Genomic DNA, 17,047 nt, shown 5'->3' on the forward strand with positions numbered 1-17,047 from the left:
CACCTTTAAGCAAACAAGTTTAACCCTTTAACAACCCAGTGGTCCGCTGGCGGGACGGTAGTGTTATATGGTTAAAAATGTTGTTTTTTTAAATGAGGAGTATGCCGTCTAACTAATCTTTTATTATGCTCGTAGTGGACTGGAGCTGACGTCTCACTTTGGGAAAAATACCCCCCCAATGTCCCTCATGTTATTATGTCTAGACATGTAGTTTTAACTTTTGCTGGTAGATGTGAGAGGCATTCTGGGATACCTGGCTGTCTCAAGTCCTGATGCATCCTCGCTAAAAGGCGGATCAAGAACACATCCAGGGATTTAACCTGTACTTGGCTAGATGTGAACTTTGAATTGGATCAGTACTCGGGCAGCAGCTGATGACGTTTCAAAAACAGACAAGAACGCATATTAAAAATAGATAACTAATGAATGAATGAGGCATTTATATAGCACTTTACTATGTACTACTGTACACCGTAAGTGCTTCACAATCACATCAGGGGTCGCTCCTCATCAACAACCTGGATAATTCAACAAGAGAGCCGTCGCTATTTTCATTTTTAAACACTTGCAGTCTGTATAATTCATAAACACAACTTCATTCTTTATAAATCTCTCCAACAGTGTAGCATTAGCCGTTAGCCGTTAGCCACGGAGCACAGCCTCAAACTCATATAATTCATCTTTTGTATATGCAACAGGCAATCTTTGGTCTCAATCTATAATTAGTTCCCTGGAAAATTGTTTTGGCTGAGGGTAAAGTTTCATAACTTTATATATTTAGGCTATTTAACTTTACCGTTGTAGTCTATTAGAGCGCTGACTTTGAATGTTTGACTGAACTGTTTGCTTTAATTTTTATTGTAGCTTCTTACACCTGTAAATGTAAATGTACCTTTTGCTTATATTTTTATAATGGCTGTTATTGATCATTAAAACTAACATTTAACAAAATGAGACAGAGTTGTGTTTTATGATTGCAAACTACACTCGCCTAAAGGATTATTAGGAACACCTGTTCAATTTCTCATTAATGTAATTATCTAATCAACCAATCACATGGCATTTGCTTGAATGCCTTTAGGGGTGTGGACAATCTCCTGAACTCCAAACTGAATGTCAGAATGGGAAAGAAAGGTGATTTAAGCAATTTTGAGCGTGGCATGGTTGTTGGTGCCAGACGAGCCGGTCTGAGTATTTCACAATCTGCTCAGTTACTGGGATTTTCACACTTTTGCAGGAACCAATCACAGACTGGCTTATCCACCTTCCTCGCTATTGGCGGGTATAACATGATGACGAAGCGAAGGCAAGCAGCTTTTTGTTTACATTGAACATGGCGGCCACCGAAGCACAGCAACCAGTTGATGCCACTGTCAATGCTTTTTTAAAAGTTTTCAAAGGCAAGTTTTCTTTGAAAATGGAACAGAGACTTGCCCTGCAACAATTCATAAAAAAGAAGGATGTGTTTGCCTTACTACCGACGGCTTTGGTAAAAGACTAATTTACCAGCTAGCACCGCTGCAAAGTATGTCACCCGGATTGTTGATCTGATTGGTTGAAGGACTATCCAATTGCGTTAATAATGCTCGTTGATCATGCCTCTTGTGCAGTAGAAAATTCATAGCAGACTCTCCAGACCAATGTTCAATTTTAAATTGAGCTTGGTCTGGTGATAGCCAGACAAGTATGCGGCAGTCCTGTGGGCGAAAATGCCTTGTTGATGCTAGAGGTCAGAGGAGAATGGGCCGACTGATTCAAGCTGATAGAAGAGCAACTTTGACTGAAATAACCACTCGTTACAACCGAGGTATGCAGCAAAGCATTTGTGAAGCCACAACATGCTCAACCTTGAGGCGGATGGGCTACAACAGCAGAAGACCCCACCGGGTACCACTCATCTCCTCTACAAATAGGAAAAAGAGGCTACAATTTGCACGAGCTCACCAAAATTGGACAGTTGAAGACTGGAAAAATGTTGCCTGGTCTAATGAGTCTCGATTTCTGTTGAGACATTCAGATGGTAGAGTCAGAATTTGGTGTAAACAGAATGAGAACATGGATCCATCATGCCTTGTTATCACTGTGCAGGCTGGTGGTGGTGGTGTAATGGTGTGGGGGATGTTTTCTTGGCACACTTTAGGCCCCTTAGTGCCAATTGGGCATCGTTTAAATGCCACGGCCTACCTGAGCATTGTTTCTGACCATGTCCATCCCTTTATGACCACCATGTACCCATCCTCTGATGTCTACTTCCAGCAGGATAATGCACCATGTCACAAAGCTCGAATCATTTCAAATTGGTTTCTTGAACATGATAATGAGTTCACTGTACTAAAATGGCCCCCACAGTCACCAGATCTCAACCCAATAGAGTATCTTTGGGATGTGGTGGAACGGGAGCTTCGTGCCCTGGATGTGCATCCCACAAATCTCCATCAACTGCAAGATGCTATCCTATCAATATGGGCCAACATTTCTAAAGAATGCTTTCAGCACCTTGTTGAATTAATGCCATGTAGAATTAAGGCAGTTCTGAAGGTGAAAGGGAGTCAAACACAGTATTAGTATGGTGTTCCTAATAATCCTTTAGATGAGTGTATATGCACATATTGATGAACCACATACGTTTAATATTTTTAAGATGTAAATGAAAAGAGGAAGATTTATAGTTCTGGTTTATACCATTCTGGTGTTTTATTGTAACGTAGGGAGTCCACTGAAGGAGAGCGTTGTGTTGAACCCAAGTGCAGTTTATTTACATAAATCCAAAATACAGACATGAATGAACAGGAACAGAAACGTGGCTTGACCTGACTTGACTTAAACAGACTTGACGTAAACAGACTTGACGTAAACAGACTTGACAAGACAAAGACGACTCACCGACAGCAGGTTACATTGATAATACATGACAAAGGAACATGGGGAAGACAATGGATATAAATACAAGAACTGATGGAACACATGACTAGGACAACCAATGGGGAAGTGACACAAGGAACAAGAGAACCAATGACAGAACATTACATGACCATAAACAACCAATCAGAACATGACACATGGACTAAGGGAGAACAAGAGGAGCAAGGGAAGCATGACAAAAACAAGCAACATGAAACAAACTACAAAATAAAAGACATGAAAACCAAAACATGAACACAAAAACCCAAAACACCTGTGACATTTATAGGTTTTATTGGTTGTAAATATACATGTAGTGAAGATAATCTTTGACTGCATTGCCTGAACCACATGCATGGGTATTAATGTTAATTTTATTGTTGCCTAAAGTACACATACAGAGATAACTGGAATGGCCAGAATATCAAATGTCAAGTGTCCCCAACTAAGCAAGCCAAAGGCGACAGCGACAAGGTACTCAAACGCCAACAGGTGACATCAGGTGACAAACAGGTGGCAAATAGGTGTTAAAATTGATAAAAAAACCTTGGGAGAAACCAGGCTTAGTCGGGGGGCCAGTTCTCCTCTGGCGAACAGTGCTTTGTTATGATTCAGGCTGCTATCATAAGTCCGATAGGATCGCAACATTTAAAGTATTTAATCCAGTTTTTTTTGTGCTGTTGACTTCTGCCCTTATTTCACATTCTTGCAAATGGGAATTCAAAAGAGAACACTTTTTTTTTCCTTTGTACCGAGTTTAATTTAGGTATGATAGAACTGTTGGAATTATTTATATTGACAATATAGAAAGTTAAACATTTAGTGCTTACTTTTTTGGTTAGTTTTTGAAACAAACAAACTCAGAACTGTTGAAATTCATTGGTTATACATAAAATTCAATGAAGGTTGAATAATCTTTGAACTACAGTATGTAGTTATCTGCATGTCTCATCCATGGAGATGCAACAATAAAGAACAAGAACTGACTGAAAAAGTTGAAATTTAGCTATAGTCTGAGCCCCTTTATTAAATGCCTGCAAGTGAGGAATGATTAAAAAAAAGAAAGAAAAAAGGTCAAATTCACTCAGCATTCCATGATCTACACTATCTCAATTACAATTAAGAACAAATTAACTGTATTTAGTTAGGCACAGTCCAGTACATTATAGTAAGGCTCATTTTTATGTTGAAATAATGAAGATTTCACTCCAGACTGGCTGCTGGCCCCTGCCTGGCCACCCCTATGAAAAAATCCTGGCTCCGCCACTGCGTTCTGTGTAATAGAATCACCAATAACTAGGGCACTTCCAACAGGATTCTCAGTGGGTGTGTCACTGGGAGGGAGAACCTGTTTGATGTTCTTATTGGAACGGAAGAGTGGTGTTTTCCACAGTTAGGCCCCCTCATGTCACCCAAGTGCCCTTCACATTTATGATGGTAAAGAATCGCTGTGCGTGATGATGCTGAAGCAGAAATTGATGTGTAAATATTGTCTGTTTACCCAGTTTATGAATATTCTCAACATAAATATATACAACTTACACAACAGACTCGAATTGGCTTGGCACATGAACATGAAACTCAAAGAACATCAGATTACACTAAGGCCCCATTTACACTGCACGGTTCAAGTGACCCAATTCCGATTTTTTTCCTCCCATGTGGCACAGATCGGATATGAGTCACGACCGTGTAAGCAGGAAAAAAGCGCATGGATTCCGATTTTCACAGATCGGTTTCAGGCCTCATTCATATGTGGTTATAAATCAGATATGAATCGGATACATGCGTTTGTGCCTGCAGTGTAAGTGGACAGATCGGATATTCCCCTGTAAATGCGACTCCTGCGTCATTGAAAAGTGAGGGTTTTTTAGCATTTCGCGGTACAGACATACCTATAACAAACGGAGCATCTCTAGTTGACTGGTAGATTATTAATTTCATTTGTTTGTGTTAAATAAAAGGTGATCTGACGTTGAAATGTGTTGCTCTTGAAATCGCACTGAGTGCTCGTTGCCGCTGTTGTTAGTGACGACGGCTCGTGCACAGACGCGCGCTTCAGTCCCGTTGTGGAGACTCTATTCGTTCCATTGTAACCACAAAATAAAAGCACACAAACTTGCAACTGCCCTTGATATACAATCACTGATGAACGCATTGGTTTTAATGACAAAAAAAACTAGTATAGGATGGCGGATTCGAGCCCATGAAGCTGTGAATATCTGGTCCAGGAAACAATCATTGACACCCTCCACAAAGAGAGTAAGTCACAGATGGTCATTACTGAATGTGGTGGCTGTTTACAGAGTGATGTATCAAAGCATATTAAATGCAAAGTTGACTAATAGGAAGAAATTGGGTAGGCAAAGGTGCACAAGCAACAGGGATGACCACAAGCTTGAGAATACTGTCAAGTAAAGCCGATTCAGACACTTGGGAGAGCTTCACAATGAGTCAAATGAAGCCGGAGTCAGCGCATCAAGAGCCACCACACTCAGACATCTTAAGGAAAAGGACTACACAGCAACATCCTCCTCAAAACTGAGTGACAACATTTCAGCTGAGCCAAGAAAACAGTCTTCACCAAGTGAGTCAATATGCTTTAGTCTGTTTGTTTCAGTGTCCTCTCACTGATTGTGTCTGTGCTTGCTAACAATGGAAGAGTTCTACTCATAATGAACTTGTTAACAATTTGAAGTGGTGCTCCCCTGGCATTTTTAACAAGTCTTACAAGCTTTCCATTGCCATTTTCAAAATTAAATGCTGAATGCGCCCAAAGAGGTCCCCAATTTTTCACACTCGCTGACAAATGCTGTAGTAAATGGACATTAAATGTCATACACTTTCCTCCATACAGCATCTGAAAGCGAAAAACAAACTCAAGGAGTAGTTGGTCTGCTTTTTTTACATCATCTTTTGAAATGCTGTCACTCAAAAGTAGGTAAACAGCTTGCACTAATAGCGCAAAATGGCAAAGATATTTTGAAGGGAGAATATCTTTCAGGCAGGGCAGCGCATAAAAAGAAGCCAATCTCTCCACTCAGCAGCCTTCCAGTGCTTTCTTTCACTGAGATCCCTGGGAAGTCTGCGAATATACTGAGGGGGTTTTATTTTAGACAAGCGTGCACTGACAACACGTTGATTGTCTGGAGAGCCAACGTAGAAATCTCTACCAAATTCCTCCAGCCACAACTTTAACAATTGTTTAGTCACGCCAAGTAAAACACAATGCATATAATCTGGCACAAATCCATAAACCACATCAAAATACGGTAAATTGACCAATGGTGATAGGCCCTTAACCCCTCTGATAGGTTGCCCACCGCTAACTGCCTCCTCCATGTCATGGATCATTTCTGATGCATTTCTGTCAGCATGTTCCTCTTCACTAACAGGGTGACAGCTCCACAGATATATTCTCCTGGATGGTAACAAAACCCACAACCATAGTAGCCATTAAACTGGGTGAGGTTTTGCATAATGGGTCTAGCAACAGAATCCACACAACAGCATAACCCACCCTACCAGTTTACTTTTTATCCATGAATTTGTGATTTTGTTCCACCACATTACTCCATCAACAATCAGTTTTTTCGCTTGCTCTACAAATTTGTGAAGAAATATATCCATCCTTGGTTCCCCTTTCCCATGCCACAAACCAGCAAGTATCATGTTTTTTCTACGTTCAGCAGGTGGAATTTCATTTATAGCCAGCTGTATTGGCCAGATTGATGTACCTGAGGCTTTGTACAATGGACTTCCGTTTGAATTAAACACATATGAAAGGTTATCCTTATTGTGCAGAATTCCCCCTGGGTGCGAGAACTCTTTGTACATATCACCATCATAAATGTCCCCAAGTACATTCTCTGATGTTTCTCTTGTAAATCTAAAATTTAGTGAATTTCTTAAGTTGTTGTTTTCAAGGAGTGACTTAACCTGCAAATCCACTGGTAAAGTTACAAAGTAACTCTGGCTTTTCAGATCTTGGGTACTGTTTGTCTTGTTACAATATGAACACACATAGTTTTTCCTCTGATTATATTTTTTATGACTTGCAAGATATGACTGACAGAATGTACAAAGGAAATGAAGTTCTGTTCTCTGGCTTAAGTGTGTGAACATCTTACTAAGCATGTGCTTACTGACTGTAGGCCTACACGAGTCACTAGAGACCGTTCCTCCACTTATAACAGCGGCAACACAGCATTTCAAAAACAACGTCAGATCGCTTATTATTTAACTCAAATGAACGTCAGCTGGATGTTTAATTTGAATTCGACCCAAAACAAGCACATTCTTTTCATGAGTGTTGTCGTGCTCTCGCTGAAATCTGATGATCAGACAGTAACGTTACCTAACAGTAGCCTACACTGTGTTATTTCGTCAGTCAGTCATGAAAGTCAGGTGGTTAAAAGCTTCTGGCAACTTTAAATCCAGGAAAGAAGGTACAGGGCAAGGACAGTTTTGAGTTCTGATTCTGAATCTGAGCGAGCGCGAGAGTGAAGGAAATCTGACTGAGAGTTAAGAGATTTGTGCTCGCTCAACACTGGATGAGCTCTCGACTTTTGCCATTAAAATAACGTCACAGAAACGGCCTTAAATAAACTATATATATATATATATATATATATATATATATATATATATATATATATATTAAAGGATCATTTTTGATAGCTGCAGTCGATTTTTTTTCTTGTTAAAATCCATGGAGAATATCTCGTAATTTTCCGTGGGTGCTCGACCATTTCACAGGATCGGCGCCTATGCATCAGGCCCCAGAGGTGTAAACAGTTATCTGTCTCCCTCGTCTACTAATGATCCGATTAACCAGAATACATCTTAATACCAGGTGTAAACAGGGCCTTAGATTTAATAAAAACACTCGTTTTCCACATTTCTAACAATCTTTCTTTCCTTGCTGGAAAAAACCTTGCCGAAGTAGCTCCATAGGAACCTAAAGTAGAAACGCAGGATAAGTGAAACCATGATGACCCAACATCAATAAAGACATCCAGTGCTAATAAGAGTTTGATGATCCTAACGCAACATGGAGTTAGCATTTGGAAGAAAAGCGCCAAGAGCAGGTCCAGAGCTGAACAGGTACAAACTGCCATAAAACAAGGAAACTCCAAATCCTGACTTACATCCCAACAAACATGCTGGAGCCATCATATATCATAAATATAAAGGGATGAACAAGGAACTAAACAAGACACTACTGAGACTGCTGAGAAACAAAATACAGGAGGAATGTGAGAAGAGAAAGTGTGGATGTACACAATAAGAAAATGAAAAGCCTGAAAAATAGATAGGTAAAGAAAGCAAGTGAGAATGGACTAATCACTTGTGATGAACAATCCAGGATGGAGTCTTGTGGAAGATGAGCATCTGATATGGGCCACATTTAAAGGTCATGTTTACGTCCAGTTTTTTGGACATACGTTGAATGCCTATGGCTGTCCTGCCAGAAGCTTGTTATTTTACTTTAGAATGTTTTAAATAAGGATATTTGTCTTAAATGCTTCAGATGGCCTGGAGTCATATGGATTCATTTTTTTATGGATGGTTTCATTTTTTTGTCTTCAGAATTTGGGCAGCTATTCACAACCATTATAAACCTTGGAGGACTAAGGATATTTTTAAATATATCTCAGATTGTGTTTGTCTGAAAGAGGGGGGGAGGGGGGGGCAAGAATACATTGAATTGCAACAGTTAATCAGTTATTAATATTTCTTTGGTCCTCTCTCGTTTTGGCATGTGCTCATAATTTCTTTGAATGAGAGCCTGGCCTAAAATTATGTCACACAAATAAACGCAAATAAACTACGCAATATGCTCACAAAATCTTTATTCAAATATTATTAAAAATGTCTTAGGGTGAATATTAGAGCTGTGAATCTTGGGGTAGACAGCGAATCGATTCAATTCACAATTCATAGGTGTTCAATTTGTTTCATGAACGATTTTTGCAAATTCAGAACAATTCTGTGGCAAGGGGGGCGTGGTTTAGCGAACCCTGCAGCGGGGGAGAGCGTCAGGAGATGTGCGGTGAGTGAGTGGGTTAACCGCAAATAACAAACACCTGTCTCTTGTTGCAGTAATTGGCGTGGAGTGAGTATAAAACGGCAGGAGAAACAGGAGCGAGTGAGAGAGAGAAGGACTGCTGGCTGCCACACTCATGGACTTTGGTTGTTATTTTTGTTAGAGTGAATTTATGTTGATTTTTGACTGTTTTTGTGCCTGTCTGCACACCTCTTGTTTTGAGTTTCCAATAAAAGCAGCCAGTAGTCAAAGCCAACCCTGCCGTCTTCCCTCCTTTACAAAAAACATTGTTACAAATTCTATTCAAGAAGATTTACATTATAATTCGATGTGATTCAATTCATTAGATTCGATTCTGCATTTTTATATGCATTCATAGGGTTATTGAAATGCTTCCCCCAATGTGTCTTAGTCAGGGTGCAAATTACAAAGTCTTCAGGAGGTCAGAGAGTGGGGGCAAAATATATATTATGTATATATATATAGTCCATTGTTAAAGGTTCATGAAACCCCCATTTTCCCCTGGTCGTTCACACCTCAAAGCTCAAAATCTCTGTGAAAATGGGTGTGTAAAGCTCTGGAAAAGTGGGAGTGTAGAGGGGGGAAGAGGGGAGATGCAACCAATGGAGCACAGACATACAACAAACCCATTATACAGAATAATGAATATTAAAATATGAGCACTGAGAAAATGACAACAAACTCCCAAGCACAAGGGCAAAAGAATATTTAAAAGGGCTAATAATAGGCTACTTTGATTATGTTTACGAGCACTGCAGTCTCTTGATAAACGACACTTAGTTTAACACAGAAAAAATAAAGACAATTCATTTTGTCCATTTTTATTTGAATTTTCTATCTAAACCAGTCTTTTGTCTATTAGAATAATCATGTCATCTTGATAGGCTACACCACTGTATCCAGTTTGCACATATAATTTATTTGAAGAAGACTTGATGAAATATGTGTGCATACACTTTGCTGGTTCATGTTTGGTGCAGGAGAATATGTGAAATATGTCTATAAAACTTTAAACACAGATACTTTATTCTGTATGAGCTAGGATTCACATGATAGTGTTGTTAAACACAAAGCGGAGCTCTGCGCTGAAACCGATCAAATGCACGCTCCGCCTGTATATCATAACAACAATTGTAATTTTGATGTGTTCGTATTCAAACTCCAGTTCTGACCGCATCACAGGCAAAGTATAAACAACACTCATGTAGCGATGTACAGTTATTAATCAATTTATGGATGAAATATGAATATCATAATTCAGAAAGCTTTATGACGTTCATATATCGACCCAACGGGGAATTAAACATATATGGTGAATTAACTACAACGAATTATAATCAATCACATATATGATTAGTTCTGGTTTAATAATTATGTGGAAAACTATCAGTTCGTCCACCGAAACGGAAAATTATCCACAGATTATCACGACAGAAATGTTATTCTCGGGCCGGGAGACTAACTTTCTATCATAGACTCCAAATATAGAGCAAGGATATTAGAATCAGAACGTTAAAGTGACTCGGTTGTTGCTAAAATGAGCAAGTGAACAAAAAGCATGGATATAATGAGTTTAATATACGAAACGGGTAATACACAGGTTATACGGCTAAATGGACACAAGTAAATACAAATACATACAAAGTAGAAGGAAAGGCAGAAACGAAAGAGATGATCAAAGCAGGTCAAATTGCAACCGTTCACCTGTAAGAGCCAGCAAGGAAACTCAGTATTTAAAATCGTAAAAACGTTATACTTGCATAGGTTAGTCAGGGTGCTTGGAGTTTCGGAGCGCTCGGTTTGATAGTTGCTTCTTCGTCCGGAGGTTGTTTCGGCGAAGTTTCAAACGAAGGTTTAACTGTTGTAATATGACCGGAAAATAAAGAAGAGAGTCCGTCTTGACGGCAGGAACTCGTGCAGAAAACTTGTGCCACCAAAAGACGCGTGTCATGGTGTTTTAAAGACAACAGACCAGAACGCCTTCTTGATAACGTCCTCCAATGCTAGCGTTGCAATTTGGCGGGTTTCCACATTCCTTTGTCCTGTCTCCCGAATAAATTTATGGTATGTTGAATCAATGCATTTTCTTCATAGTGTTATTAAACATTGAACGATGCATTTGACAGACATGTAACGTACATCAGTGAATAGCTCGGATTCACAGCTTTACGGAGAAATCAAACTCGACAGGTGTCCCTCGTCATATAAAGAAGATACCCTTTACACTCTATTACTACAGTTTCACATGAAAACTAACCTACTACAGTCAATTCTACAATTCTACACTAGTAACACATACATGCAGCGAGCACTACAATGGCAGATACATTCATATTTGTAGGTATAATGTTTGTGCATACAGTCTCTATGTAGGGGAGCCGTGTGTGTGTGTGTGTCTGTGGGTGTGTGCGTGTATTTTCCTTTTATGACCGTTTGGAATTTGGACCTGGTCCCTAGAAACCCGATCCGTGGTGTTGCACCCCCTTTGAAGTCGCGGAGGAGAGGTTAGGGGACTTATCGAAACAGTCATAAAAAGAGTCTCGTGATCCATTAGTGTCTGCCGGGCCGGAATCGATGTAAGATTTACAAACCAAAGTTCCGTGAATTGAGGCTTAAACACAGTTTATGGTGGGACCTGCTCATCCTTGAGACTGTGCAGACCCTACACTCATGTTCTGCTGTGCTGAGGGAAACATACATACGGCTCATGTGTCCGAACGCAGAGGTGAATGAACAGCACTTTAGTGACATTTGAATTTTCCGCTGTAATGCGATCTCATGCAAACAAATTGTGCTGGTAGATTACAGCAAAACAATCCACATGCACTCAAGCTTTTGCTCTGGTTGCATCGTAGGAAAACATATTTTTGTATTGTAGCACTGAGGAAACAAACACCAATGATATGTCTCTGAATGACAAGAGACCGAGGCAAGAGAAGTGATGCTTCTTCATGCTGAATATTGAATACCACTGAATACCGATGACGTCAGATTTTGTGACGTTGCTCCGACTTTGCTTTTCAAACCGGAAGACAGAAATCGCTCTAAAAAACGGCAAAATAATTAATTTCAACTTTTAAATAAAATTACTGAGTACCTTTAGTGTTTTCAATGATGTGCAGCCTATATATATATCTGTTCACAGCTCAAAAAATGTGTTCTGGGGTTTCAAGACCCTTTAATGTTAGTTCTTAATGATACCACATTACTTTATTTTAATAGCATAAAAATTGGCATTTGTTGAAAATTACATAAGCCAAAATTTGAAAAGCCTTTTAAAGTATTGTTAGTTCATGTTAACTATAGTCTGCAGGATAGTGTTAATGTCTACACAATCTTATTAAAGTCTTCCAGGTACCTAATGCTTACATGGAGGGACTACCCCAGAATATCATGCACTTTGCCAACTTTTTCTTATTTTCCCTGGCATTTCTGGACTAGTGTCGAGGACTAGTGCATCTTCAAGCCTAAATTCAGCATGAGTAAAATAAAGTACAGTTAAAATCAGATACTCCGAGACTTTTACTCAAGTTGTCTTAAGCCTCGGGTATACTTCACTTTCCGCGCCCGGACGCGTCACGCGCGCAGTCCCGTCCGCGCGTCTTTCAAAGTATACTACACCACGGATGCGCGCGGATGACCGCGTTTGTCACATGCGCACTACATCCTTTTTTCTATGCTCTACCAGACATCGGAGAGCAGCACTGAGTCGTGTCATCAACGTGACATTCACTGGGCATGATCGGAGAAGAAAAGAAGTGCATCCTTTCCCATATTTTACTTATCCCCCTCCATGAATTTGTCACCCTAAAGACATCTTTGTACTCTTTCAAACATGAATTGTACAAATGTGGTTACTTTCTAATCTCTTCGCACAAACGCTGGTCAAGTTCGCTGTCCATTGTCGTGTTTTTCTCTTTTTTTTAAACCAGTCTTTTCACACTCTTTTTTGACAGCTGAACACTGTGCTCAATACTGTGCGTATTGCCACCTAGTGGACTCCTCTATACTGCTTGCGCATGCGCTGTTGCACGCGGACTGTCCGCGCGGTCTCGAAATTTGGCCTGCACGCGGCCAGGGTGTGCGGCCGGCCGCGAGCCCTCCTCATGATAAAAAAATTACGTCATGCGGACGGTGCACGAACGCGGATGGCCGAAGTATACCTGGGGCTTTAGAATTGGTCACTTTTAACTTGTAACAGAGTCATTTTCATTGTAAAGTATGTGTACTTTTATTCAAGAATTGTTTTCAGGCAGTTTCCACAGTGACTTCTAAAACAGCTCTCTTTCGAGTGAAACTCTTTCTCTTCAGTGTGAATATTCATGTATTCCCTAAGGCTTCATTCCTATGTGACGCCATTCCTGCACAGAGTGCAGGTGTAAAGGCAAGAACACACCAAGCCGACACCGACGAACTAGTGGCGCTGAAAGCAGACTGCGGGTTGGGCTCACGTTGGCAGCGTCTGTGTCCAGAGTTGCCCTGACACACCAAACCGATGCTTGACAGCTGATGGACAAGCAGCACGCCCCTTCTGCGCCTGGGTAAGATGAAATGCCTTTCCAAGCCAGCAGGTGGCAGTATCTGAACAGCCAATAAGAATGATCAGATGGACCGAGGAGCTCCGATACTGATTCAACATGTCGAATCGGGCAGAAAAAAAAAAAGTCAATGAGGACCAACTTCAGCCGATGCTGCGGAACACACTGAGAAAACTTAGGCCCGTCCACATGGAGACACGTTTTTGTAAATACACACACATTTTGTATTGGATAGGCGTTTTGTCCACACAGATCTGGCGATTTTGGAAGGTAAAACCGCTATTTTTGAAACCGGCCCCCAGAGTGGATAAATCTGAAAACGGCGTCTTTGCGTTTTTGTGTGTACAGCCTATCCGTAAATTTAGAGAATTTATGGTGTCATCACCCCATTTGTCAACCCTAGTCAGACACTGCTAACAGCACAAAAATTGAGCGTCAGCGTTAGTTTAGGAAGGCCTCGTAGTCAAGCTCCGCTATCAGCTGATTCACAAATTCCAGCCACACCCATATCAGCTGATCCGGTTTCTATGGACTCCATTGGCAACTCTAAAATAAGGCGCATTACTTAAACGCAGCTTCCGTCTCTCTGCTTGCTTGGCTGCTTCCACTGCACGCTGCTTGTAACCCTCCTCCTTAAACTTGTGTTGAACTTAATCAGTGTCATTCTGTTGTCACTGATGCAGGCTCTGTTCTCAATAGGGGGATTTTCTGTTGCTCTCCCAGTTAAAAAATGGGAGGTTGTCCCCAGAAGCTGCTGCTGTTCCCGGTCTTGGCTTTTCATGGAGCTCATGAAAAGGACTGGGAATTTAGAACTGAGCCATACCGCAAAATTCTAACTTTAGCAAAATATGCCAATAAAAAATTTACTAAATTTTGTCTCTTGTAATTTTTGAATTAAGTGGTCCTGACTGAACAACAACATCAATACCAGACTCTATATGCTTGTGTTCATGCTGCAGAGGCTACTGAGCCAAAATAAAGCATTATTTCTAATCTTTACTATAGTTTTTATACAGTGCGCAAGGTTTATGCACATGCTCCAAGTCTTATTCGCTGCTTTAAGTGTATCTCTGTGACAGAATTACAGAGCCACATATTGGTCTGGCATGTATACTACATTGTTTTGATTCTTTTCAGAGGTTTCGTGTGGACGCAGATATTTCTTGAAACAAGGAAGAAAAAAAAAAAGATTGGATAGGGTAAGCTCCGGCTTCATGTGGACGTAGCCTTAGTCGGCCGAACAAAAACTACCCGACAACTTACTGTCGGCTTAGTGTGTTCCTGCCTTATGGCTTTTCTCCAGTGTGAATTCTCATGTGGACTGTAAGGCTTCTTTTATGACTGAAACTCTTTCCACATTGTTGGCAGGTGAAAGGCTTTTCTCCAGTATGAATTCTCATGTGGACTTTAAGGCTTTCTTCACGTGTGAAACTCTTTCCACATTGTTGGCAGGTGTAAGGTTTCTCTCCAGTGTGAATTCTCAAGTGGACTATAAGGCTTATTTTATGACTGAAACTCTGTCCACATTGTTGGCAGGTGAAAGGTTTCTCTCCAGTGTGAATTCTCATATGGCCTATAAGGCTTATTTTTTGACTGAAACTCTTTCCACATTGTTGGCAGGTGTAAGGCTTTTCTCCAGTGTGAATTCTCATATGGTCTATAAGGCTTTTTTTATGACTGAAATTCTGTCCACATTGGTAGCAGGCGAAAGGTTTCTCTCCAGTGTGAATTCTCATGTGGTCTTTAAGGTGGTTTTCACGTGTGAAACGCTTTCCACACTGTTGGCAGGTGAAGGGCTTCTCTCCAGTGTGAATTCTCATGTGGTATTTAAAGGTTTCTTTATGTCTGAAACTCTGTCCACATTGTTGGCAGGTGAAAGGTTTCTCTCCAGTGTGAACTCTCATGTGGTTTTCAAGTTTTCCTTTTCTATTAAAACTCTTTCCACACTGTTGGCAGGTGTGAGGCTTTTCTCCAGTGTGAATTGTCATGTGGGCTGTAAGGCTTCCCTTTTGACGGAAACTCTGTCCACATTGTTGGCAGGTATAAGGCTTTTCTCCAGTGTGAATTCTCATATGGTCTTTAAGGTTTCCCTTTTGACTGAAACTCTTTCCACATTGTCGGCAGGTATACGGCTTTTCTCCAGTGTGAATTCTCATATGGTCTTTAAGGTTTCCCTTTTGACTGAAACTCTTTCCACATTGTCGGCAGGTATACGGCTTTTCTCCAGTGTGAATTCTTATGTGGTCTTTAAGGTTTTCTTCACTTGTGAAACTCTTTCCACACTGTTGGCAATAAGGCTTCTCTCTGGTGTGAATTATCATGTGGACTTTAAGGTTTCTTTTATGTCTGAAACTCTTTCTACAGTGTTGGCAGGTGAAAGGCTTCTCTCCAGAACTCTTAGTTCCAGTCTTTTGAGCTCTTTTTTGTGAGGAACCCTGTGTTGCTCTTTCCCCAGTCATGAAATGATGTTTATAATAATGTTCTTCCTCTTCTTGCCTTTCATTAAGTTCATGACTCGCCTCTTTCAGTGCCATTAGGTCTAGGGCAAAAATAGACATAAAACAATTTAGACATTTAAAAGCTTCAAAACCAACAACATGTTTGTATCCTATGGAACAGGGAAGGGCAGCTTTGGTACTGGAGGACCACTCTTTTGCAGAGTTAAGTTTCATCCCTAATCAAATACACCTGCCAGTAATTTTCAAGCATTCCTGAAGACTTTAGGCTGATTTTTACTTTTGCGTCAAGATGACGAATTCTGTGAAGGATGCAGTATATGGAGTGTCCTTAGCCAGAATTAAATGAGACGTCTTTTGTAGGACACACAGGCAGGAAAGAAAACAGGAAGTATATCGTTGCTATGCCAACATGTTCACGGCAGCCTTGTTGCGCTCTCAGACAATGAATGAAAATTAATAATAAATTTGTATGTAATTTGACAAGAAAATGTATTTGTTTTATTTTGGGTTATGCTTGAGCTGGCTAATGTACAACAGATATCTGTTACAGAGACAAAGGAGGAGGATATTAGGCAGAACAAAGTTTAAAACAAAAACAAGCTTGAAACTACTTATATTTAAATGGGTGATGAACTGAGAAATCAAATTTTCCTTTTGACACATAAGAGGTCATCATACTAAAAGAATATTCTGTAAGTTTTAGAGTTGAAAACTTCCTTATTAGTCCAATAAAAGCTTTAATTGACACCAGACCCAGAAAAAGACAGGATTTACAAAGTGGGGATCTATGAGGTCAAAGGGCAGCAAGCACCGCCTCTGCAGAAGATCAACGCCTACTTCATCCCTGCCTGTTTAGCCCCGCCCACCGAATCACGCATGACATGCAATAGAATAGGTAGCCTAAGTATTTAACTGTGTTAAATCTAATGCTTGATCTGATATTAATGATTCATGTACAGTCAGATGATCTTTGTCTATGTGTCAGTAAATCAAACCAGTGACTAAACTTCACCTTGCGTTGTTTCTCTTAGTAGGATGAAAATAATCAGTTATTTAACGGTGACTGAATTATATAAAGA

The 17,047-nt window shown here is 40.3% G+C and overlaps 2 protein-coding genes across 4 annotated transcripts in view; both read right to left on the reverse strand.

Annotated features, from left to right (window-relative positions):
- LOC125244061 (stonustoxin subunit alpha-like) overlaps nucleotides 1-17,047 on the reverse strand; it is a 1,172,099-nt gene that overhangs the window by 199,934 nt on the left and 955,118 nt on the right. The window lies entirely within an intron of this gene.
- The window catches only part of LOC125244190 (gastrula zinc finger protein XlCGF57.1-like), a 45,185-nt gene continuing 38,666 nt past the window's right edge, over nucleotides 10,529-17,047 (reverse strand). Inside the window, exon 3 of one of the 2 annotated variants that reach the window (XM_048154229.1) lies at nucleotides 10,529-15,749. In XM_048154229.1, coding sequence (XP_048010186.1) covers nucleotides 14,796-15,749 — 954 coding nt within the window. In that variant the 3' untranslated portion in view covers nucleotides 10,529-14,795. Of the gene's footprint in view, nucleotides 16,049-17,047 lie in introns of both variants that reach the window. The other variant, XM_048154237.1, reaches the window with a different exon arrangement.

The sequence above is a fragment of the Megalobrama amblycephala genome, linkage group LG1 (assembly GCF_018812025.1).
Source record: "Megalobrama amblycephala isolate DHTTF-2021 linkage group LG1, ASM1881202v1, whole genome shotgun sequence".
Classification (NCBI taxonomy): Eukaryota; Metazoa; Chordata; class Actinopteri; order Cypriniformes; family Xenocyprididae; genus Megalobrama; species Megalobrama amblycephala.